The 23,754-nt window shown below is 47.3% G+C and overlaps 1 protein-coding gene across 1 annotated transcript in view; it reads left to right on the top strand.

Moving 5' to 3' along the window:
* Positions 1-526: 526 nt before the first annotated feature.
* Positions 527-23,754, top strand: part of LOC128828576 (heterogeneous nuclear ribonucleoprotein M-like) — a 30,519-nt gene continuing 7,291 nt past the window's right edge. Inside the window, exons 1-2 of the mRNA XM_054013322.1 lie at positions 527-690; positions 20,952-21,121. Coding sequence (XP_053869297.1) covers positions 596-690; positions 20,952-21,121 — 265 coding nt within the window. The 5' untranslated portion in view covers positions 527-595. The remainder of the gene's footprint in view (positions 691-20,951; positions 21,122-23,754) is intronic.

Below are 23,754 nucleotides of genomic sequence, written 5' to 3'. Positions count from 1 at the left end.
TGCACTTAGAAGCTTAGTGTGTGAAACGGGTCACCAGGACAAAGAAGTGAGTGCCACTGAGCTGTGGTCTGCAGGGAGCCCTGAAGACGTCTTGGCAAGCTGCCAACTGGGGGGCTGGTGGAGGGTCAGAGCAGAGCCCTGCAGACAGGTGGGGGGGGGGGAGATAGCTGTTTGTTTTACCCCTTGTACAGCGCCACCCTCCAAACACAGTCTGACCGACCCCCGGACATGCCCCCCCGAAGCACCGCCCGACCGCCGTCCCCAGCACTGTGTAACCCACCCACCGAGCCCAAGCATGGCCCGACCCCCTGCGCCGCCCGACCTCCAGGCAAGGCCCCCCGGCCCGCCGGCACCGTCCCACCGCGCACAGCGGCCCCAGCTCCGCCCTGACTCGCGCTCTCGTCTCGCGCCATCGCGCGGACCCCACCCAGAGCCCGGGAACGGCCCCCCTGACGTCAGCGACCCGAACCACGTGCCCTCAGCGCGGCCGCACGGAGGCGCTGCCGCCAGGGTCACAGCCCCGCCCCTTTCCCAGCGTGCTCCGGGGCACGGCGCGGGGTGGCTGCTGCTTACACAAAGGGGCTGCGCGGAGGAAATGGCGGCCGTGGGGACTGAGGGCAGCGGCAAAATGGAGGAGACGGCGGCGGCGGCTAACGGGGCGGGCAGCGCCGGGGACGGGCCCCCTAAGAGGTGAGGCGCCGCTGGCGGACCCCGTCCCCACGGGGCTCGGGCCCTGGCGCCTCGCGGGTGGCCGCGTCCCCGCGTGTGTGGGCCGGGGCCTCGGGCCGGCTCGGTTGCGGGCGGGGGGTTCCAGAGGCCGAGGGCCGGGTGGATGGAAGGAGCCGGTGCTGGCAGCGGCGGCCTGGCTGAGTGAGGGCGTCGGGCCTGGCGGGATGGAGGTGTAGGAACTGGAGCAGGGGCCGTGCTGGCGGCTGGGGAGCCATCTGGGTGATGGCACGGGGGGGGGGTAGGATGGCATTGGTGCGGGAGGCGGGGGGTCTGGCTGGATACGGGAGGCGGGGGGTCTGGCTGGGTGCGGGAGGCGGGGGGGTAGGATGGCATTGGTGCGGGAGGCGGGGGGTCTGGCTGGATACGGGAGGCGGGGGGGTAGGATGGCATTGGTGCGGGAGGCGGGGGGTCTGGCTGGATACGGGAGGCGGGGGGGTAGGATGGCATTGGTGCGGGAGGCGGGGGGTCTGGCTGGGTGCGGGAGGCGGGGGGTCTGGCTGGGTGCGGGAGGCGGGGGGGTAGGATGGCATTGGTGCGGGAGGCGGGGGGTCTGGCTGGGTGCGGGAGGCGGGGGGTCTGGCTGGGTGCGGGAGGCGGGGGGGGGTAGGATGGCATTGGTGCGGGAGGCGGGGGGTCTGGCTGGGTGCGGGAGGCGGGGGGGTAGGATGGCATTGGTGCGGGAGGCGGGGGGTCTGGCTGGATACGGGAGGCGGGGGGTCTGGCTGGGTGCGGGAGGCGGGGGGGTAGGATGGCATTGGTGCGGGAGGTGGGGGGTCTGGCTGGGTGCGGGAGGCGGGGGGGTAGGATGGCATTGGTGCGGGAGGTGGGGGGTCTGGCTGGGTGCGGGAGGCGGGGGGGTAGGATGGCATTGGTGCGGGAGGCGGGGGGTCTGGCTGGGTGCGGGAGGCGGGGGGGTAGGATGGCATTGGTGCGGGAGGCGGGGGGTCTGGCTGGGTGCGGGAGGCGGGGGGGGTAGGATGGCATTGGTGCGGGAGGTGGGGGGTCTGGCTGGGTGCGGGAGGCGGGGGGGGGTAGGATGGCATTGGTGCGGGAGGCGGGGGGTCTGGCTGGGTGCGGGAGGCGGGGGGGTAGGATGGCATTGGTGCGGGAGGCGGGGGGTCTGGCTGGATACGGGAGGCGGGGGGTCTGGCTGGGTGCGGGAGGCGGGGGGGTAGGATGGCATTGGTGCGGGAGGTGGGGGGTCTGGCTGGGTGCGGGAGGCGGGGGGGGTAGGATGGCATTGGTGCGGGAGGCGGGGGGTCTGGCTGGGTGCGGGAGGCGGGGGGGGTAGGCTGGCATTGGTGCGGGAGGCGGGGGGTCTGGCTGGGTGCGGGAGGCGGGGGGGTAGGATGGCATTGGTGTGCTTCCCCCTCCCCACAAGGTTAGCTTGCTGCATTTTTATTTAAAAAGCAAAGTGTTGATGGACATTGCTTGGGGCACTGTCTTCTTAGGCATGTTACTTTTTCCTGATGCTGGTCCTGATAGAGTACTTGACTGAATAAAGAAGAACAAGCGTACTTGTGGCACCTTAGAGACTAACAAATTTATTAGAGCATAAGCTTTCGTGGACTACAGCCCACTTCTTCTATATGCATCCGAAGAAGTGGGCTGTAGTCCACGAAAGCTTATGCTCTAATAAATTTGTTAGTCTCTAAGGTGCCACAAGTACTCCTGTTCTTCTTTTTGTGGATACAGTCTAACACGGCTGCTACTCTGAAACTTGACTGAATAGCCATTTTGACTGTTTTGAGCAAAGTGAGGGATGCTAGGCAGCTAGGGATGTTAAATTGAGACCTGTTTCATACAATGCAGTAATGTCATTACGGTCCCATGTTTTTGATTTCTAAGATCAGGTGGGATCTTAATAAATCCCTACTCTTCATTATTGAGTCTGCTAAACAGGTTTGGTACTTCAAATCAGCTTCTTGGCATCTGGACACTTCCCTAGCTGGAGGGTGAAGCATAAAAGTTATGATGCTGATAAATTATCTTGTTCCCAACTTGATGTGGAGGTCTTGGTGTCCACTGCTAGTGTTTCGTCTGTGTTGCTGTCTTGGTATCAGGGACTGTGGAAGCTCTGCTAGTAACCTCTGATATTTCCTCCACTAGCAAGACTGAGGAATGCATACTAATGTGCCTCCATTGATATAAAAAAGACTAGTTATGTCATATTCAGTCAAGCCTAGCTGCTATCAGTTATTTTGTAGGTTTCAGCATCAGGAAAAGTGAGATGCTGGTTCCTCTTGTGTTAGAGATGTTAGCTTGTGCCATGGTTTCCTGATGCCTTGATTCAGTTAGGCCTTGTTATTCCTACCTTTATTGAGTTAGACCATAATAAGGCTCATTACTCTTAAACAGTATTTACTTTGCCTCTGTGTTTATCTCTGGGGTTTAAACTATAGATTCTTATACCAAATTCATCACTATGCTATCTGAGCACCTTCCAACAGTGCATTAAGCAACATGACTAACATCGGCCATGTTTTGTGTTCTCACATCCTCTCTTGAGGGGGAGAAGGGTGTGCAGTGATGTCTTGTTTTGGAATTCTTTGAATATGCATATACACATAATTGCTATTTTTGTTAAACAAAGGAAAGTTAAAGTGATGTGCCTTGCACTTCAAGTGGAAGGTGGGGAGGTATGAGACAGTCCTTAATTCCTGTGGGAGTTCATTCTAGTCTTGGGTCAGCCACTGAGTTCTGTCTCTTGCATAGATTACTCCTGAGGGAATTCTGTGCTAAAATAATGAGCGCAATACTTTACATTTTTTAAAATTTTGCAAAATTCTGCATATTTTATTTAACAAAATAACACTATATAATCACATAATTTTCAGTTATTTAAAATACCCATCAGCAAGTATGTTTGTAACAATATAAACAACAAAAAAGATTCAGGAAATGTTTTTTGATAGATTCCTTACTAGGCATATTAGCATATCTCTGTGGTTCCACAGTGAGCCAGAGTGACAGTCATGCATACCCAGTCCTGCCCCCCTCATCCAGGTATCAGGCAAACAGGCCCAGCCAGGCAGGATCTAAATGTGGAGGGGCTTAGTGTGTGGAGGGGGATCGATGTGTGGATGGCTTGATGGAGGATGTGCATGCAAGGTGAATCTGGAAGTACTGGGGCTCATTGGAAGTGCAGGAGGAATGGGAATTCCTGGGGGGCGGGTCCAAGTGAAGGTGGTTGAGGCTCAGCAAGGGGGATGGGTGTGGGGGGGGGCACTTGGCAGGGAAGTCCAGGTGCAGGGAAGGTCTGGATGCATGGGGGTTGGGCAGATGAGGGGCAGCTCCCCATACAGTGCCCCTCTCCCCCGTGGTTGGGAACGATGGGGTCAGGAAGTGGGGTGTGTGTGCAGAGTTTTCTGAAGTGGGGGAGGTTCCTGGAGATGGATCTGACCCGACCCCAGGAGCAGCCCATGCAGGAGAAGAGGAAGTCCTGTCCCTTTCTCCTCCCACCCCCACCTCCCGAGGTGGTGATTTACATCTCCCCTGACTGCTCCTGATGCCCAAACCAGACATGCCCTTTCCCCTCCTCCTCCCCCCACTCCCCCATGGACTGCTGCAGAATTCCCCCTTCCCTTATTGTAGAAAGTTCACTTTTTCCTGAGGAGTGAAGGGGTTGAGAATGGTCTTCATCTTAGAACTTTAGGGCAACCTCCTAGATGTACTGGGCCCAGGCCATCAAATTCCTTAAGGATAAGGACAGAGACCTTGAACTTGATTTGATATTCTATGAGAAGCTAGTGTAGGGAGCAGAGGATAGGTGTGATGTATTAATGGGAGCCACTGTTGCTGAGGAGATTGTGTGTGATAGAGAGGAAAGGCTGTTTGGAGGCCAGCATATAATGGTAGCCAAGTCTAGCATATAATTTGCCAAATCCTTGACTCCTTGTCCTGTTGGTGGAGGACAGCGGTCTTTTGGCATGCTTTGGAATTTGGAGTCCATGAGTCCTTATGGTTGAAATAAGATCATGGGGCTGTCTTGTTGCCTTGGAGCTGGAAGAGCTCTGAATATTGACTCTGGACTTTCTGGCCTGCCATGAATTTATGGCAACCAAAATTTGGCTTATAAACAGCTGTCATCTCCGTCTTAGGGGCTCAGTAAAACAGGAAGATGAGTATGTGGCAGCTGAGCCAGAAACACTTCTTTCATCTTTGTCTCCACCAGAAAAGCAGCCAGTGCTTCCCCTTCTGGTGATATGAAGGCCTTTCTGAGGTCTTAGGGCTTGGCTACACTGGCACTTTACAGCGCTGCAACTTTCTTGCTCAGGGGTGTGAAAAAACACACCCCTGAGTGCAGCAAGTTACAGCTCTGTAAAGCACCAGTGTAAAAAGTGCCCCAGCGCTGGGAGAGCTCTCGCACTTCAAAGTGCTGCTGTGGGAGCGCTCCCGCGGCAGCACTTTGAAGTTTTGAGTGTAGCCACGGCCTTAAACTTAGAACTCACTGATTCAGCAAAAAAAGACCATCTATTTCTTATATTCTGCAGAACAAGCAATTGGGGATGTGACCACCTTATATGTAGCTCACTACCCCCAGTGTCTTTCCTCCTCCCTCACTCTCCCCTCCCTTTTAGAACCAAGCACACCAAATTTGGTCCTTGAGAAAGGCTTGAATATTTTCATGTGTATGACCTTTCAGCTCTGATAGTGATGTAAGCTTAGTTTTTGGCCACTTCACATGTGAGACTTGGCAGTTATTGAGCAGCGATGGCAAGATGACTGCCTTCAGTGAGACATGCTGCTTTATAAATTTGGCTCCTGGAGGAACAAAATAAGGACATCCACTACTTTTTGGTTAGAGAGGCAGAGTTCTTCCTGACTTCATGTGAGACTGAACTTTTTTCCCAGAGGGAGGTTCTCTGCCTCTAGGGGCAGGTCATCAGTTGGATCAAGCTCCATACAGCAAAGTTGAGTCAAGATATGAAAGTCACAGTTATTGAATATATCTCCAACCTTGTCCAGGCGAAGGACTCTACTAATACTGCTTTCTAACCTTTGGTGTCTTCACCACCAGCTTTTCATGAAACATCTGTCTGTGGCAACGGGCTTTCTTGGGTGTCTGGATATTTGTATCTGACTGTACCTAGGGCACACACTGCAAGATGTACCTCAGGCCAGCCAGGTCAACACTCAAAAGTTAAGTCAACCCAGCTAGGTTGTTCAGGGGTGTGAAAAATCCAGACACTTGAATGACGTAATTAAGCCAACCTAACCCCTGGAGTTGATAGTGCTAGGTTGCTGGAAGAATTCTTCCGTTGCCTAGTTACCTCCTCTCAGAGAGGTGGATTAGCTATGCTGATGGGGAAAGTGCTTACACTGAAGTGGTATAATGGCATAGATCCAGTGCTGCAGCTGTGCCACTGTAGCATTCCAAATGTAGACAAGCCCTCAGAAAAGTGTGTAAAGCATCCTGAGTCCTTAGGGTTTGCCTAAACAAGTCCACTGTCATTCCACCACAAAAGGCTGAATTCACTGGAGCCTTAAGAGGCTTGCTTAAGAGGATTTTTCATATCATTGGGGAGACTGTCCTTTGAGAGGTTCCCATCATAAACCTGTAGCTTTTTTTTCTACGGGTGGTAAGCCTTGTGTTCGTGTGACACTATTTACCAGGCTACATCTTGGGAGTCTGCATGGTGTACTGCCATAACCACTTGGATACCTGGGCCACAGTACCTCAGAATATTAAAGATTCTCTTCTGTTGGGGATGAAAGAGGAACATTGCTATTGGGATTTCCAGCTTACCTTCCTCACTGGCTTTTTTGCAGTAATAGTGATGTCTCAGGGAGGGTTGGAGGTACTCAAACTCACCTCCTGGGGTGGGGGGTCACTATGGCTTGTTCTTCCAAGAGTTGGGGATTCATGGGGACAGTTCTTAAAGGAAAATAACTCTTAAATACCATAGTTACTGACTTTTAGACTGCCCAAATGGATCCCTGCTCATGTTCCCCACTTCAGAGCATCAAGTTAAACTTTCCTAAATCACTTTAAAGCAAGTAGTTGAAGCCACTTCCTTGAGGTTGGTTGTCTGAACAGACATTGGTTTCTAGGAGAGCTGAGCATGTGTGCCACAATTGCACTCACTCAAAGAATTTGGATCCCTATAGCAGTGGCTGCAGAACTTTCGGACATCAATAGAAATTGGTACTTCTCTATGGTGTTGCATATATGGTTTCACTGACATCAACATGGGGTGGTCTGGGAAAGTGCGTGACGCATGCATCTTCAGGAACACTGGCCTGTACAGAGAGCCCCAAGCAAGCACTTACTTTCCAGACCAGAAGATTCTAATGGGGGGCGGGGGAGGGCTGTTGAAATGCACATAATGATCTTGAGACCTAGTGTACCCTATACTACCATGTCTCATGAAGCCTTACACGGGAACCTGGTCAGCAGCAAGGAGCACTTCGATAATAGGCTGAGCAGGTGCAGCATGACCGTAGAATGTTCCTTTGGCAGATGAAAAGCACACTGGCGCTGCCTTTATGGTAGGTTAGACCTAAATGAGGAAAATATTCCCATGGTCATAGCAGCCTGCTGTGTGTTCCATAATGTTTGTGAAGCTAAGGGTGAAAAGAATTCTTTGAGGGGGTCAACAAGCATGTGGACCAAGGGGATCCAGTGGATATAGCGTCCTTAGATTTTCAGAAAGCCTTTGACAAGGTCCCTCACCAAAGTCTCTTACACGAAGTAAGCTGCCACGGGGTAACAGGGAAGGTGCTCTCATGGATTGGTAACTGGTTAAAAGATAGGAAACAAAGGGTAGGTATAAATGGTCAGTTTTAAGAATGAGAGAGGTAAATAGTGGTGTCCCCCAGGGGTCTGTACTGGGACCAGTCCTATTCATCATATTAGTAAATGATCTGGAAAAAGGGGTAAACAGTGAGGTGGCAAAATTTGCAGATGATACAAAATCACTAAAGATAGTTAAGACCCAGGCAGACTGCGAAGAGCTACAAAAGGATCTCTCAAAATTGGGTGACTGGGCAACAAAATGGCAGATGAAATTTAATGTTGATAAATGCAAAGTAATGCACATTGGAAAGCATAATCCCAACTATACATATAAAATAATGGGGTCTAAATTTGCTGTTACCACTCAAGAAAGAGGTCTTGGAGTCATTGTGGATAGTTCTCTGAAAACATCCACTCAGTGTGCAGCAGCAGTCAAAAAAGCGAACAGAATGCTTGGAATAATTAAGAAAGGGATAAATAATAGGACAGAAAATATCATGTTGCCTCTCTAAATCCATGGTATGCCTGCATCTTGATACTGTGTGCAGATGTGGTCGCCCCAGCTCAAAAAAGATATATTGGAATTGGAAAAGGTTCAGAAAAGGACAACAAAAATGATTAGAGGTATGGAATGGGTTCTGTATGAGGAGAGATTAATAAGACTGGGACTTTTCATCCTGGAAAAGAGACAACTAAGGGAAGATATGATTGAGGTCTATAAAGTCATGACTGGTGTAGAGAAAGTAGGTAAGGAAGTGTTTGTTTACGACTTCTCATAAAACAAGAACTAGGGGTCACCCAATGAAATTAATAGGCAGCAGATTTAAAACCAATAAAAGGAAGTATTTCTTCGCACAACGCACAGTCAACCTGTGGAACTCCTTGCCAGAGGATGTTGTGAAGGCCAAGATCATAACAGGGTTCAAAAAAGAACTAGATACTTAATGGAGAATAGGTCCATCAATGGCTGTTGTTCGGGATGGGCAAGGATGGTGTCCCTTGCCTGTGTTTGCCAGAAGCTGGGAATGAGCTACAGGGGATGGATCACTTGATGATTACCTGTTCTGTTCATTCCCTCTGGGGCATATGGCACTGGCCACTGTCCGAAGACAGGATACTGGGCTAGATGGACCTTTGGTCTGACCCAATAGGGCCATTTTTACGTTCTTAAGTTTTCCCTGCGGTGGTGTGCAGAGGCAGATCACCTGGCAGCTGATTTTGAGTAGCCAGATACCAGGGCTATTAGAGGGTCACAATTGGGGGCTGTTTGAATCAGGGAGGCTTTGAGGCACCATTTTGACAATGAGCTCCAGTCATGTCTTTCTGTACAGCACTCTGCAATGCTTTAACTTGCCACCTTGCATGAAAATGTTGATTCCTCACCATGATTTGTACTCGGCAAATGATCAAATTGCCACTGGGTATTAATTCCAGCAACAACCGCTATGTGTAGGAGACAAAGATTGGTTATCTTTCAGAGAGTATATTTTTATTAAATACCAATTAACACACACACAAGGCTTTGAGGAAGAGCGATAACAATGAAGGGCAGTGTAGGCTCTTATAGCTGTGTGTAAGTCCAGCTATCATTTTGGAAGATGTCTGAAGGGCTGGAAAGAGCGGGGTACCGAGAGGGGCCAGGAAGTTGCAAGGAATGTGTGGTAGGGGTTTAGGGAGGGCATGGAAAGCAGTTCTGTTTTGGCTACAGGGGGGCTGAGCGCGCATGAATTCAGCCTGCAAGTGATTAGGGACTTCAACATCTCAGTTTGCTCCTCCATCACTTTTATCATCCATTCCTGGCCCATTAAAATTTGTTCCTGGCTCTCTTCTGTTCTGCCTATTTTATAATTTTCTTTTAAAGTCTCTCTCCATGCCCTGCGTTCTTGTTTTTCGGCTTCTGAGGATTAGAGCATCTCTTGAAACGTCCTCCTTCGTCGCTTCCTTATCTGGCAGAGGCACTGGTGTGTAGGGAAGGCCCTGAAGGCCACATGCGCAGAAGCACAAGAAACAATAAACAGAATCATGATTGTTAGTGTATGCACCACATCAAACCATTATAGTAAAATGCACCCCCTTTTTTTTTTCTTTCTTTTACATAATCCGTTTCTCACTGTCCCTTGGCAAGCTCACAGCTTCGGTGAACACCCTAAGCATGGTGAATTTGGGGGTAGGAGGGAAGCAGGTGCTCAAGAGGGGGCAAAGGATTTCGTGTTTTTTTTTTTTTTTTTTTTTTTTTTTTTTTTTTTTTAAATCACTGCAGGCAACTAGGGACAATATTGTAAATGTTGCCACAATTTGCCACAGGTATGGGTCATTGAAGCCAATAGGTCACTCCTGAGGGTAAGCAAGGATGTGTGTAGCTTCAGACCAGATCCTTATGCTGCTCGCCTGTGTACTGCTTTGATCCCTATACAAATGAGTGCTGATTGGCATGGGAAAGTTTCCTACTATTGGGGAAGGAACAAAGCAGCTCTGCCAAGGAATCTTTGGCAGAGGATTGGTGGGTACCTTCAGGAAAGTTTCCTAGAGATCTCTCTGAAGGATTCCTGTGAAATTTCTGTGTGCATTAACACACTCTTCTGCCACATTGCTTAGTTGCACAGTGGAATGTGAAGCACATGCAAACACACCTAGTCTTGTACATTTCTATCCCTTCACCCACTTCTAGAATATACAAAGCAAAGGACATTTCTACCTCATATAACTGAGTGGAATCAATTAAAAAAGATCACTTACCAGGGATCTTCTCTCCTGCATCATGTGCGCCAGAGATGGACTGCTGGGATTGGCTAGACCCCTCCTGACTTGCCGTGCCACCGGATGACCATGTCGTGCTCCACATCATCCTTCAACTCAACCTCTTCGTCCTTGGAATTGAGTCTGCTGTTCGCTGTCTCCAGCCCTGCTGAAGTATCCATGGGGCTCTTGGTGGTGGAGGTGGGGTTGCCGCTGAGAATGGCATTCAGCTCCTTATAGAAGCAGCAGGTCTTTGGCACAGCACCAGAGGGACGGTTTGACTCCCTTGCCTTCTGGTATGCCTGCCTCAGTTCCTTATCTTCGGGTAGCACTGATGTATGTCCCGTTCGTAGCTTGTATCCAACATGCCACGAGAAATCTGTCTGTAGGTGTTGAAGTTCCTGGGGGGAGTGTAGCTGGGACTGCACAGCTTCCTCTCCCCACTGTGCCAGCAGATCCAACAACACAAGTGTGCTCCAAGTGTGAGAGTATTTGCTACATGGTCATCTGGGAAGATGTGATGTGAGCTGTCCATGCCGAACAAACAGAAGTGGAATTTCAAAAATTCCTGGACCTTTAAAGGGGGAGGGGCAGAAGCCTGGGTACCTGGGTGCAGGGCAGTGGAGTATGAATTGTTGACCAGAGAGGCCAGGATGGGCATTCTGGGACACCTGGAGGCCATTTACAGCAACATAACCAAATGCGTTGTCTACACTGACACTTTGTCGATATAACTTTGCTGCAAAAAGCTCTGCCTCTCGTCGAGGTGGTTTTGTTTTGTTGGCAGAAGGAGCATTGTAGTGTGTACAGCTCCACTGTTTTGTCGACAAAAGCTGACTTTTTTTTTTTTGGTCATCAAAACTTTGTAGTGTAGACAAGGCCTATGGGTATGTCTACACCTTTGAGTTTGAGATCTAAATCCCACCTTGAGGAGACATGCCTATGTTAGTTCTGACCAAGCTGTCATGCTAAAAATATCAGTGTAACCATCATGCCGGGCAGGACTAGCCGCTGCTGCTATATTGCTATTTTTAGTGAGCTAGGTTCATCGGCTAACGTAGATTCATCAAGTTGCAGCTTATACCTCAGACTCAGACCCTTACTGTGAAGGGAGGAGGAGTGTTTACAGTCACAGGTACTGGGATTTGTCTTAGCAAATGAAACCTTGCAGCTGTAAAATTGAAGCACTTGAGTTTTTAGAAGTATAAACTGGGCTTGCTTGTAATGGAGGGGGGGAAATGAAAGGTATCTGGATAGTATTTGGAGAGTGGCTGAGAAGCTGATGAAGCAGTAGCTATGCCATCTAAAATTGAGCACTCATGGTGTTAAAAACTGCAACTGTATTCCAGCTTGTGCCAATACTCAAAGCTTTCCATACAAAGTAGGAATGTGGAGTTCAAAAGAAAGTTTTGAGCCCTAGCCAAAGTTTAAAGGAGAATACTACTTTGAAACTAAATTGCAATCCTTACTGAGGCCGCACCTCCTAAAGTTTAGTGAAAAGTATTCTAGAGAAACATACATCTCAAACTATACTTTTTAGTTAAGCACAAACACTAAAGAGAAAATAAGACACTTCTGCCGTAACTCACTTTGTTTAACAAATCTCTTCCAACCCTTGTTTCTACAGTACTCCTGCCTGATTAGGTATGGAGGCTAGATGGTGTGCAGCAGTTGAAAGGAGTCCTGTGGCTCTATGCCTCACTTGCAGTTAAAACTGTAAATGGAAGAAATGTATTGAAATTATTTTACTTCTAATATACACCAGTGCAACTGATTGGATTGGAGAGCATAGTACTAGGGGTCTGCTCAATGTGGACATACTTTATTTTTTATCAGAGGGATAGCCGTGTTAGTCTGAATCTGTAAAAAGCAACAGAGGGTCCTGTGGCACCTTTGAGACTAACAGAAGTATAGGGAGCATAAGCTTTCGTGGGTAAGAACCTCACTTCTTCAGATGCAAGAAGTGAGGTTCTTACCCACGAAAGCTTATGCTCCCTATACTTCTGTTAGTCTTAAAGGTGCCACAGGACCCGCTGTTGCTTTTTATAAAAAATAAAATGCTTGCTTATTTCACTACACAACATCCAACCTGTGCACCAAATGACATGGGGGTCCTATGGAATGGAATAGTATATATTGGAGACTTCCACAAGTTCACATCTGTGGGAGAAAAAAGCTAGGATTACTTGTACAAACCTTAATTTTGGGTGATTAAAGAGACAGGTCGCTCAATTTTAGAATTAAAATTTATGGAAGATACACATGTTTGTCTTTTTACCAATTTCTGTAGTTCACAACTTTTTTTTTTCTTTCCATTTTCTCTTTGAACACTGCTGTCAAATGAGAAATATTTTTTCCAGTTTATTTTGTGCAACTGCCTACTTGCATCCAGGATTACTACACATTTCACACTGGAGTGACTTCTTAAATTGATCTCCTTTTTGCTTGCAATCCTATGACTTTCTTAAATGGCTTTTTGAACTAACACTTGATCAGTGGCAATTGGCCTTATATTAATATAGCATGGAGGGTGAATTTTAGGCCTAAATGTTAACCTAGTTTACCAGAAAAATGCCATCTTCAGGCTTACTTTTTAATATCTGTTATAGCAGAGCTGCCTCTCTGCTGTAGTTAAGTTTAAGCGCTACTTTCTGTTTCCAGGTGGACTACTGTAAGTGCTCTAAAATCTTAATGCAGACTCCAATTTTATTTTAATAGTATTGTCAAGGAAATTAGCATTAATTAAACTAAAGACTCTAGAACGCAGTGTTGTTGTAGCCATGTTGGTTGCAGGATACTAGAGAGACAGGGTAGGTGAGAGAATATCAGATAACAAAGGTTATTGGACTAACCTCTGTTGGTGGGAGAGACCAGCTTTCCAGCTTAGAGCTCTTCTTCAGGTCCCTGTGTAAGCATGAAATCTTGTGTCTCACCAACAAGTTGGTCCAATAAAAGATAGTCCCTCACCCACCTTGTCTCTCTAAAGACTGTAGTAGTAAGCAATCAGGGTAACATAATCATCCCGAACAATAGAAGTAAGTAATCAAAGAAAAGCAAGTTGTAGGGTCACTTGGCCAAGGTGTTCCTGATACACAGCACCTCTAACATAGGAGGTTTTTTGGAGCAGCATGGGGAAATGGAGTGGAAAGGAGGCAGTATTGGAGGCAGATTATACCACTTTTCTTCCCTTCAAAAAAGTCTTCACCAACTCCATGCTATTCCTTACACGGTCCTGCATCCTCTATCCCGCTCTTCAACCTGTGGGTCTCATGCCAATGACTGCTTGGGAAGAGGCAGAACCATCCCATGCTGGACATGCAGAAAAATGGACAAGGAGATGATGCAGGGGCAGTAAAGGGACTAACATTCAGCCAGGTTTCAGAGTAGCAGCCGTGTTAGTCTGTATCCGCAAAAAGAACAGGAGTATTTGTGGCACCTTAGAGCCTAACAAATTTATTTGAGCATAAGCCTTCGTGGGCTACAGCCCACTTCTGTGCATCCGAAGAAGTGCACTGTAGCCCACAAAAGCTTATGCTCAAATAAATTTGTTAGTCTCTAAGGTTCCACAAGTACTCCTGTTCTTTTAACATTCAGCCAGTGCATTTTGTGGCTAGATTAATCAGTTTCAAGGAGCCAGAGGCAGTGAAGTGAGAGAGCAATGGTATGTTGGGGGTAGCGGGGTGGGTGTGCTGAGAAATACCTTTTTAAAAAAAAGAAAGGGGGGGGGGAAATTAAATACCCCCAAACTTACACAGTTAAGATTGGCCAGTGGTGCCTCATTGTCTTGTAGAATGAAGAGAGCAGCTAGACTTAAACCTCTGAAAACCAGCAAATGAAGAGTTACGATACACAACCTCCGCTCTGCAGTAGCCCCGGGAATGATTCATTAATGGGAGTGCAAAAGTTTTAAAAGCTACCAAAGGAAGTGGTGGTTTCTCCATCTTGTGGAGTCTTCAAATACAATAGAAACTGGAAGCATTTCTGGAAGGGGTGTAGACAAGTTATTAGACTCAGAACAGGAGTCGGTAACTGGATTAAATTTTCTGACCTATTGTATAAGAGGTCAGACTAGGGATCGGATGGTCCCCCTCTAGCTTTTAACAACTAAATCTGTAATAAGTAGATGGGAAGGACTAAGAAAATGTCCTGTTTTTCCCCCAGTGTGTTCTGCAGACATGAATTCCAGTGATTATCTGCATGCAGAACTCCATCTGTGTTCACTGTAGGGGTAGCTGTATTGAATAGTGGAGGGATTAGTTAGAGCAGGTTGGCAGAGCTGTCACTGTGATATAAAGAGAGGGGGATGTGTATACCTCATTTCAGCAGTGAGTTCTATAGGTGGTCAGAGGTGCCTGGGGGTTTTCTTGGCGTAGATATTTGTAATCTAACATGACAGTGGTCTCTGGGACTTAGCGAGGGTTAAGTGAAGCTCATGTCTCAGAAGGAATCCTCAAGATCAGAGTGAAGGGGGTGGTACAAGTCTGTGCTTTGTGTGAAATAGGGTCAGTGTTTGATTGTAGGCATATCCTATTTGCTGTGCCAGACCTAAACCTGAGTTTCCTTTTGGTAAAAAAGACCTAGGGTATGTCTACACTACGAAATTAGTTCGAATTTATAGAAGCCAGTTTTATAGAAATCGGTTGTATACAGCCGATTGTGTGTGTCCCCACATAAAATGCTCTAAGTGCTCTAGTCGGCGGACCGCGTCCACAGTACCGAGGCTAGCGTCGACTTCCGGAGCATTGCACTATGGGTAGCTATCCCACAGTTCCCTCAGTCTCCGCCGCCCATTGGAATTCTGGGTTGAGATCCCAATGCCCGGATGATGCCATACAGTGTCGCGGGAGGTTCTGGGTACATGTCGTCAGGCCCCTCCCCCTCAGTCACAGCAACGGCAGACAATAGATTCGCGCCTTTTTACCTGGGTTACCTGTGCAGACAACATACCACGGCAAGCATGGAGCCCGCTCAGCTCACCGTCACCATATGTCATCTGGGTGCTGGCAGACGTGGGACTGCATTGCTACACAGCAGCAGCAGCTAACTGCCTTTTGGCGGTAGATGGTGCAGTAGACTGGTAGCCTTCATCGGCGATCTGGGTGCTGACAGCTGTGGGGCTGGCAGCCGTAGGGCTGCATTGCACCAGCCCCTTGCCTTTTGGCAGTAGATGGTGTATTACGACTGGTAACCGTCCTATTACAAGTTGGATCATCGCACATTAGCAGAGTCTTCCCTGAGCAGCAGATCGTGCAATAGGCCTGAAGGCCATCGTAGTACACTAACTGCCAAGCGCCCAGAAGATGCCGAGGGCTATCAGTCATGCTGCACCATCGTCTTAAGATGTAAAAAATAGATTTGTTCTGTATTCATTTACTTCCCCCTCCCGCCTTCAAATCAACAGCCTGCTAAACCCAGGGTTTTCAGTTTAATCTTTGGGGGGACCATTCTGTGTGACAGTTGTTTGTGTTTCTCCTGATGCACAGCCACCTTTCTTGATTTTAATTCCCTGTACCTGTACGCCATGTCGTCACTCGGCCCGCCCTCCCTCCTTCCCCTGGTCCGTCAGATACTAGTTTCGCGCCTTTTTTCAGACCAGGCGCCATAGCTAGCACTGGGATCATGGAGCCCGCTCAGATCACCGCGGCAATTATGAGCACTATGAACACCACGCGCATTGTCCTGGAGTATATGCAGAGCCAAGACATGCCAAGGCGAAACCCAGACCAGCCGAGGAGGCGATTGCAGCGCGGCGAAGAGAGTGATGAGGAAATTGACATGGACATAAACCTCTCACAAGGCACAGGCCCCGGGAAACAAGCACAGACTGGTGGGACCGCATCGTGCTGCAGGTGTGGGACGATTCCCAGTGGCTGTGAAACTTTTGCATGCGTAAGGGCACTTTCATGGAACTTGCTTTCCCCTGCCCTGAAACGCCAGAATACCAGGATGAGAGCAGCCCTCACAGTTGAGAAGTGAGTGGCGATGGCCCTGTGGAAGCTTGCAACGCCAGACAGCTACCGGTCAGTCGGGAATCAATTTGGAGTGGGCAAATCTACGGTGGGGGCTGCTGTGATCCAAGTTGCCAGGGCAATGAAAGACCTGGTGATATCAAGGGTAGTGACTCTGGGAAACGTGCAGGCCATAGTGGATGGTTTTGCTGAAATGGGATTCCCAAACTGTGGTGGGGCAATAGACAGAACCCATATCCCTATCTTGGCACCGAAGCACCAAGCCACCGAGTACATAAACCGCAAGGGGTACTTTTCAATGCTGCTGCAAGCCCTGGTGGATCACAAGGGACGTTTCACCAACATCAACGTGGGATGGCCGGGAAAGGTACATGATGCTCGCGTCTTCAGGCACTCTGGTCTGTTTCGAAAGCTGGAGGAAGAGACTTTCTTCCCGGACCAGAAAGTAACCGTTGGGGATGTTGAAATGCCTATAGTTATCCTTGGGGACCCAGCCTACCCCTTAATGCCATGGCTCATGGAGCCGTACACAGGCAGCCTGGACAGTAGTCAGGACCTGTTCAACTATAGGCTGAGCAAGTGCCGAATGGTGGTGGAATGCGCATTTGGACGTTTAAAAGCACGCTGGCGTAGCTTACTGACTCGCTCAGACCTCAGCGAAAAGAATATCCCCATTGTTATTGCTGCTTGCTGTGCGCTCCACAATATCTGTGAGAGTAAGGGGGAGACATTTATGGCGGGGTGGGAGGTTGAGGCAACTCGCCTGGCCGCTGATTACGCGCAGCCAGACACCAGGGCGGTTAGAGGAGCACAGCAGGGCGCGGTGCGCATCAGAGAAGCTTTGAAAACGAGTTTTGTGACTGGCCAGGCTACTGTGTGAAACTTCTGTTTTGTTTCTCCTTGATGAACCCTCCAACCCCCTCCCCCCCCCCCCCGACCCGGTTCACTCTACTTCCCTGTAAACCAACCACCCCATCCTCCCCTCCCCACTTCGAGCACTGCTTCCAGAGGCAATAAAGTCATTGTTACTTCACATTCATGCATTCTTTATTAATTCATCACACAAGTAGGGGGATAATTGCCAAGGTAGCCTGGGATGGGTTGGGGAGGAGGGATGGAAAAGGACACATTGCATTTTAAAACTTTAACTCTTATTGAAGGCCAGCCTTCTGATGCTTGGGCGATCATCTGGAGTGGAGTGACTAGGTGGCCGAAGGCCCCCCCCCACCGTGTTCTTGGGCGTCTGGGTGAGGAGGCTATGGAACTTGGGGAGGAGGGCTGTTGGTTAAACAGGGGCTGTAGCGACGGTCTCTGCTTCTGCTGCCTTTCCTGCAGCTCAACCATACGCTGGAGCATATCAGTTTGATGCTCCAGGAGACAGAGCATTGACTCTTGCCGTCTGTCTGCAAGCTAACGCCACCTATCATCTTCAGCCCACCACTTGCTCTTTTCATCCCGCGATTCAGCCCACCACCTCTCTTCTCGTTCATATTGTGCTTTTCTCATGTCCGACATTGACTGCCTCCACGCATTCTGCTGCGATCTATCAGCATGGGAGGACATCTGGAGCTCCGTGAACATATCATCCCGCGTCCTCCGTTTTCTCTTTCTAATGTTCACTAGCCTCTGCGAAGGAGAAACATTTGCAGCTGGTGGAGGAGAAGGGAGAGGTGGTTAAAAAAGACACATTTTAGAGAACAATGGGTACACTCTTTCGTTACAAGGTCACATTTTTCCTCTGCCTGCCGGTTTGGTATGAGAGATCACTCACGCAGTGCCAGGCAACAGATTTCGGCTTGCAGGCAGCCATGGTAAGCCACAGTCTTTTGGCTTTTTTAACCTTCTTAACATACGGGAAAGGTTTCAAACAGCAGCGCATTTCCCATATCAAGGATAAATTGGGTTGGCCATTTAAAATGGGTTTTCAATGTAAAAGGAGGGGCTGCGGTTTCCGGGTTAACATGCAGCACAAACCCAAGTTAACCCCCCGCCCCCCACACACACACACCCGATTCTCTGGGATGATCACTTCACCCCTCCCCCCACCGCGTGGTTAACAGCGGGGAACATTTCTGTTCAGAAGAGCAGGAACGGGCACCTCTGAATGTCCCCTTAATAAAATCACCCCATATCATTCACGGTCACCTGGTTGAAATCACTCTCCTGAGGATAACAAAGAGAGATAAGGAATGGATATTGTCTGCATGCCAGCAAACACCGGGACCATACGCTGCCATGCTTTGTTATGCAATGATTCCAGACTACGTGCTACTGGCCTGGCATGGTAAAGTGTCCTACCATGGCGGACAGGATAAGGCAGCCCTCCCCAGAAACCTTTTTCAAAGGCTTTGGGAGTACATAAAGGAGAGCTTTCTGGAGATGTCCCTGGAGGATTTCCGCTTCATCCCAATACACGTTAACAGACTTTTCCAGTAGATGTACTGGCCGTGATTGCCAGGGCAAATTAATCATTAAACACACTTGCTTTTAAACCATGTGTAATATTTACAAAGGTACACTCACCAGAGGTCTCCTGTGTGCCCTGAGGGTCTTGGGTGAGTTCGGGGGTTACTGGTTCCAGGTCCAGGGTGACAAACATATCCTGGCTGTTGGGGAAACCGGCTTCTCCGCTTCCTTGCTGCTGTGAGCTACCTACGGTACCTCCATCCTCATCTTCCTCGTTCCCCGAACCCTCTTCCCTGTGTGTTTCTCCATTGACGGAGTCATAGCACACGGTTGGGGTAGTGGTGGCTGCACCCCCTAGAATGGCATGAAGCTCCACGTAGAAGCGGCAAGTTTGCGTCTCTGCCCCGGACCTTCCATTTGCTTCTCTGGCTTTGTGGTAGGCTTGCCGTAACTCCTTAATTTTCACGCGGCACTGCTGTGTGTCCCTGTTATGGCCCCGGTCCTTCATGGCCTTGGAGACCTTTTCTAATATTTTGCCATTTTGTTTACTGCTACGGAGTTCAGCTAGCACTGATTCATCTCCCCATATGGCGAGCAGATCCCGTACCTCCCGTTCAGTCCATGCTGGAGCTCTTTTGCGATCCTGGGACTCCATCACTGTTACCTGTGCTGATGAGCTCTGCGTGGTTACCTGTGCTCTCCACGCTGGGCAAACAGGAAATGAAATTCAAACGTTCGCGGGTCTTTTCCTGTCTACCTGGTCAGTGCATCTAAGTTGAGAGTGCTGTCCAGAGCGGTCACAATGAAGCACTGTAGGATAGCTCCCGGAGGCCAATAATGTCGAATTCTGTCCATACTACCCCAATTCCGACCCGCAAAGGCAGATTTTTATCGCTAATCCCCTCGTCGAAGGTGGTGTAAAGAAACCGGTTTAAAGGGCCCTTTAAGTCGAAAGAAAGGGCTTCGTTGTGTGGACGTGTCCAGGCTTAATTCGATTTAACGCTGCTAAAGTCGACCTAAACCCGTAGTGTAGACCAGGCCTTAGACTCTTATACAGAGCTCACATACTGGCCAAAATGTTCAGTAGCATCTGTAAGGGCAGAGTACTAATAGGTGCTGAAAGAGAGCAGAATCTAATATTCAATGTCAGGGTAATATGTACCTTAACTTAGTGTTTCCTGGCTTTGAGGTTTCTTTATCCATTCTTCACTTATGAATGGGCACAAGGAACTACTAGGTAACATGAACTCTAATTTGTTGTGTGCATGTAATTAAATATAGATTGCTTTAGCCCCATAGGAGCTAAAAGCCTGCAATTTGCTTGCTTTCTATTCTCCATTTTTCTTAATGGAATTAGACACAGATGCAGTCTCAAGCTTTGGTCAGGTTCAAGCTGCAATGTTGTGTTGAAACAAAATTGTAGGTATAAAGGGCTTCTTTCTCCCCCCACCTTTCCAGTAGTATGCATTTTAACAAGTGATAGTGAAATTGTCTTGTATACCTTGTGTACTTCAAGATTTGAAGCAGAAAAATGGGAAACCTAAGGCAAGTAGAACCCTTCAAAATAAGTATGCCATATTACTATTTCTACAGATTTAGTGTCAGAGTTAAGTGATGTGTACAGGAAAACATTGGGGCTATGCTCTCCTCTAAGATTTTGTTGAAGCATATACTGCTCCACGCCACCCCAGCTGTTCTGGGGTCAGGCTGTGCCGCACCGCCTGTGCCTGGGTCCGTGCTGCTCTGGCCACGGCTGGATCTGGGTCATAGGATGAGTTGGGGCAGGAGCGCCCCTCCTGTGGCAGGTTGGGGTCCGGGCTGGGGGAGGGGTGCCCCTCCCCCGGGTAGGTTCCCTAAGCGCTTGTGTGGCGCTAAATAGGCAGCTGTGCAGCTTACAGGGAACTGGGTCCGGAGGCATGGGGGCTCCAGACTGAGGGGTTCATAGTGGTGTATGTGCAAGAACTGTTTCCCTGTGTATTTGAAGGTATGATGTATTGACTTCATCTAATGCTGTAATTCAAGGGTAGGCAACCTATGGCACGCATGCCGAAGGCGGCACATGAGCTGATTTTCATTGGCATTCACGCTGTCCGGGTACTGGCCATTGGTCTGGGGGGCTCTGCATTTTAATTTAATTTTAAATGCAGCTTCTTAAACATTTTTTAAAAATCTTATTTACTTTACATACAACAAAGTTTAGTTATATATTATAGACTTATAGAAAGAGACCTTCTAAAAACGTTAAAATGTATTACTGGCACGCGAAACCTTAAGTTAGAGTGAATAAATGAAGACTCGGCACACCACTTCTGAAAGGTTGCCGACCCCTGAATTGCTAATACGATGTCTGAATGCTTGTATTTTTCTTGCAGTGAAGGTGAACGACCAAGCCAGAATGAAAAAAGGAAAGAGAAAAGTGTCAAAAGAGGGGGAAATCGTTTTGAGCCATATGCCAACCCTGCTAAAAGATACCGAGCTTTTATCACAAATATTCCATTTGATGTGAAGTGGCAATCTCTCAAAGACCTGGTCAAAGAGAAAGGTAATGGCTGCTTTGGGTGGCAGAGTGGTGTCTGTCATCTTAACAGTGGCTGACTTTGTCCCAAAATTTTTAATTTATTAGTTGATGTTGTTCTGGATAGAATTAGTGACATGAGCTTTGTAAGGGGTCTAGATTAAAGCCTTTTTGGTGTTGCATGATATCTGTTCTTAGGCAGCTTTCCACACAGGATAGTTCCTGTGTAGGCATGTTGGCATGTGGTTAATAGTGCTTCATCAAAGCGTGAAAGGTGCCATTGTCTCATGGAAAACGTCAGACTTTCTACATCAGGACTTGTTTTTGAGGTACTATAACGTGCTCTGAAGCATGTAACATTTTTGGGTAATGTAGGTTGTCCATCTACTGCTGATTTAGTATATGTAGTTGTGTCCTAGAATCAACATTTAATAGTCTGACTTGTGTTTAGATAATATCCGTATTGTTGTACAATATTCAGGAGAACTCAAATGTATTTAAGGGTGACCTACAAAGGAGGAAAAATTAGTTTGTGCCTCAGCATTTGCTGCATTAAAGGCGGCCTTGGAAAAAATGTTCATGTTACGCTTCCCCTTTTTCACCCCCACCCAAAACCTTTTTTCATATTGAATGACTGATTTGTGTATTTGGGAATTCTCTCATTGATAGATTCAGCATCCTTACCTCCTCAAAGGTGAAAAAAATCTGAATTACTTTAAACTTCTGCCAATATTCTAAAATGCTTCCACTCAAGTTTTACTTGTTTGCTTTTATTGATATTGGACTTACTCATTTCCAGTCTTCCTGGAAAAGCGGAGGAGTCAAGATCTGAATTTTTAATGTAGTACAGTAGGGGCTCCCTACTTATGATGTACAGGTCTCCAATTTTTTAAAGATGCATAAAAGCATGCAGATAATTTTCTCTTGTAGGTCACTTCTTAAATACATAGCAAGAGAATGATCCATAAATTGATATGTCTTGCAAATTAGTGACCAATGTTTAATTGTGGCATAAACTAGGTAAGGAATGTTAGGTAATGTGCTGACAGGCTGTGGCCTAAATGAAAGGGAATACAAATTTCCAAAAGGTTCTTAAATGTTTTTTCTTTGGAGGAAAACTGGAATTGAATGCATATAATTAAATCTTAAGGACTGTAGGCCATAGGGAACATTCATAATTAAATGTCTTGACTTGAAACAATAAAATAGTGGTACCTGAATTTAACAACTGAACTACTATCAGTAATCTTAGTTATATCTCTCCTTTCAGTTGCCTTTGCCTGCCTGTAGCATTGTTACATTAATTATGAATGATCCTATGTTTTAGAACTGTATAATTTTTCTTGGATGTGCAAGAAACATTCGGTAACAGGACTATCTCTATGTGTAGATGTCTTTAAGTATTATGTTGAATTCCGTTCCAAGTGTCTTGTGGTTTTTCTCCAGTTCACGTGGATGGAAAAGTCCGATGTGAGATTGTTTCCTGCCTTGCTGTTCAGCTATTCATTCCTGCAAATGCTCCTAGGGGAACAGTAAAACCTCTTCATTCTGTCTGCAGGGCTTGTCATGTTAAATATCCAGATGCATTGTTCTTGGTTTTTGGGACTGCTCAAAAATATTTAACAGTTTAGATTTGCTGTGTAGTTGCGATCCATTCTAACTAGTCATTGATTTTACCCAAATTGGTGGTCTTGTGCTGTGCTTGAACTTGCTGAATTGGTATTTCTTGATACAAGGCGTAGTAGTTCCAAGAACCAGGAATGTGGCTTTGAAAATTCTGTTAGAACTCTTGGTTTGTATGTGTAAGAATTACAGGCCCAAAATGTAATGTTTTGGGAGCATGTGGAACAGCTTTGAACATAAAGGATAAATGTAGGTGACGTTTTTACGGCTCCATCACTCAGCAATCATGTAGAAGATTTTAAAGCTATTCACAACAATGGCATAGCAGGTTGCTGAACGTAGAAGCAATTCACCTCAATCAGCTGTTTTGTGCCAGTAAGTATGGTTTAGGAGACACGAGCTTTGAGGTCTGCTCATCTCTCCAAATTGGTTTTCAGATGTGTACATCTGAAATCTTTAAAAGGTGGCATATCGCTCTGAAGAGTGATGCCTTGGTTCAGTTATTTCAGTGTATTGTTTGTTGGTGAAACTTAGATTACAGGTGTGCAGTATCACCATTTTTAATAAAGCTCACAGATGTTCTTGTTTGAAACTCCCTTGTATTGATTAACAAACCCTGTTGAGCTAAATTGATGTCAGTAGCATTGTACATGGTAAAAAGGTTCTGCAGATGAGTGAGGCTACATATAGCTTTTAGTGAAATGCCATTTTAGTATGTATGTGAAGTCTAAAATTGAAAAAGGTTGAATGCCAAATAGCTCTCTCTATCCTGTCCACCGAACAAATGAAAGTGGGAGAGAAAAGCTAATTTAGTTTTCCTTTTCATCTGATATTTCAGAGCAATTAGTGGCTCAGAGCTGTTAGCAGTTCAGATTACTAACTTTCTCATCTGGGGTGTGATGACATGAAACATATTAAACTCACTTTGACATGAAGTATTTGATCTGATTCTACTAAAATACTAAATTTTCTAATACAATTTTCTAACCCTGGGAGGAAGTACTTGGCTAGTACTCTCAATTGCAAGATGGAGCCAC

The sequence above is a fragment of the Malaclemys terrapin genome, chromosome 24 (genome assembly GCF_027887155.1).
Source record: "Malaclemys terrapin pileata isolate rMalTer1 chromosome 24, rMalTer1.hap1, whole genome shotgun sequence".
Classification (NCBI taxonomy): Eukaryota; Metazoa; Chordata; order Testudines; family Emydidae; genus Malaclemys; species Malaclemys terrapin.
This window is presented reverse-complemented; position numbering and strand designations above follow the sequence as displayed.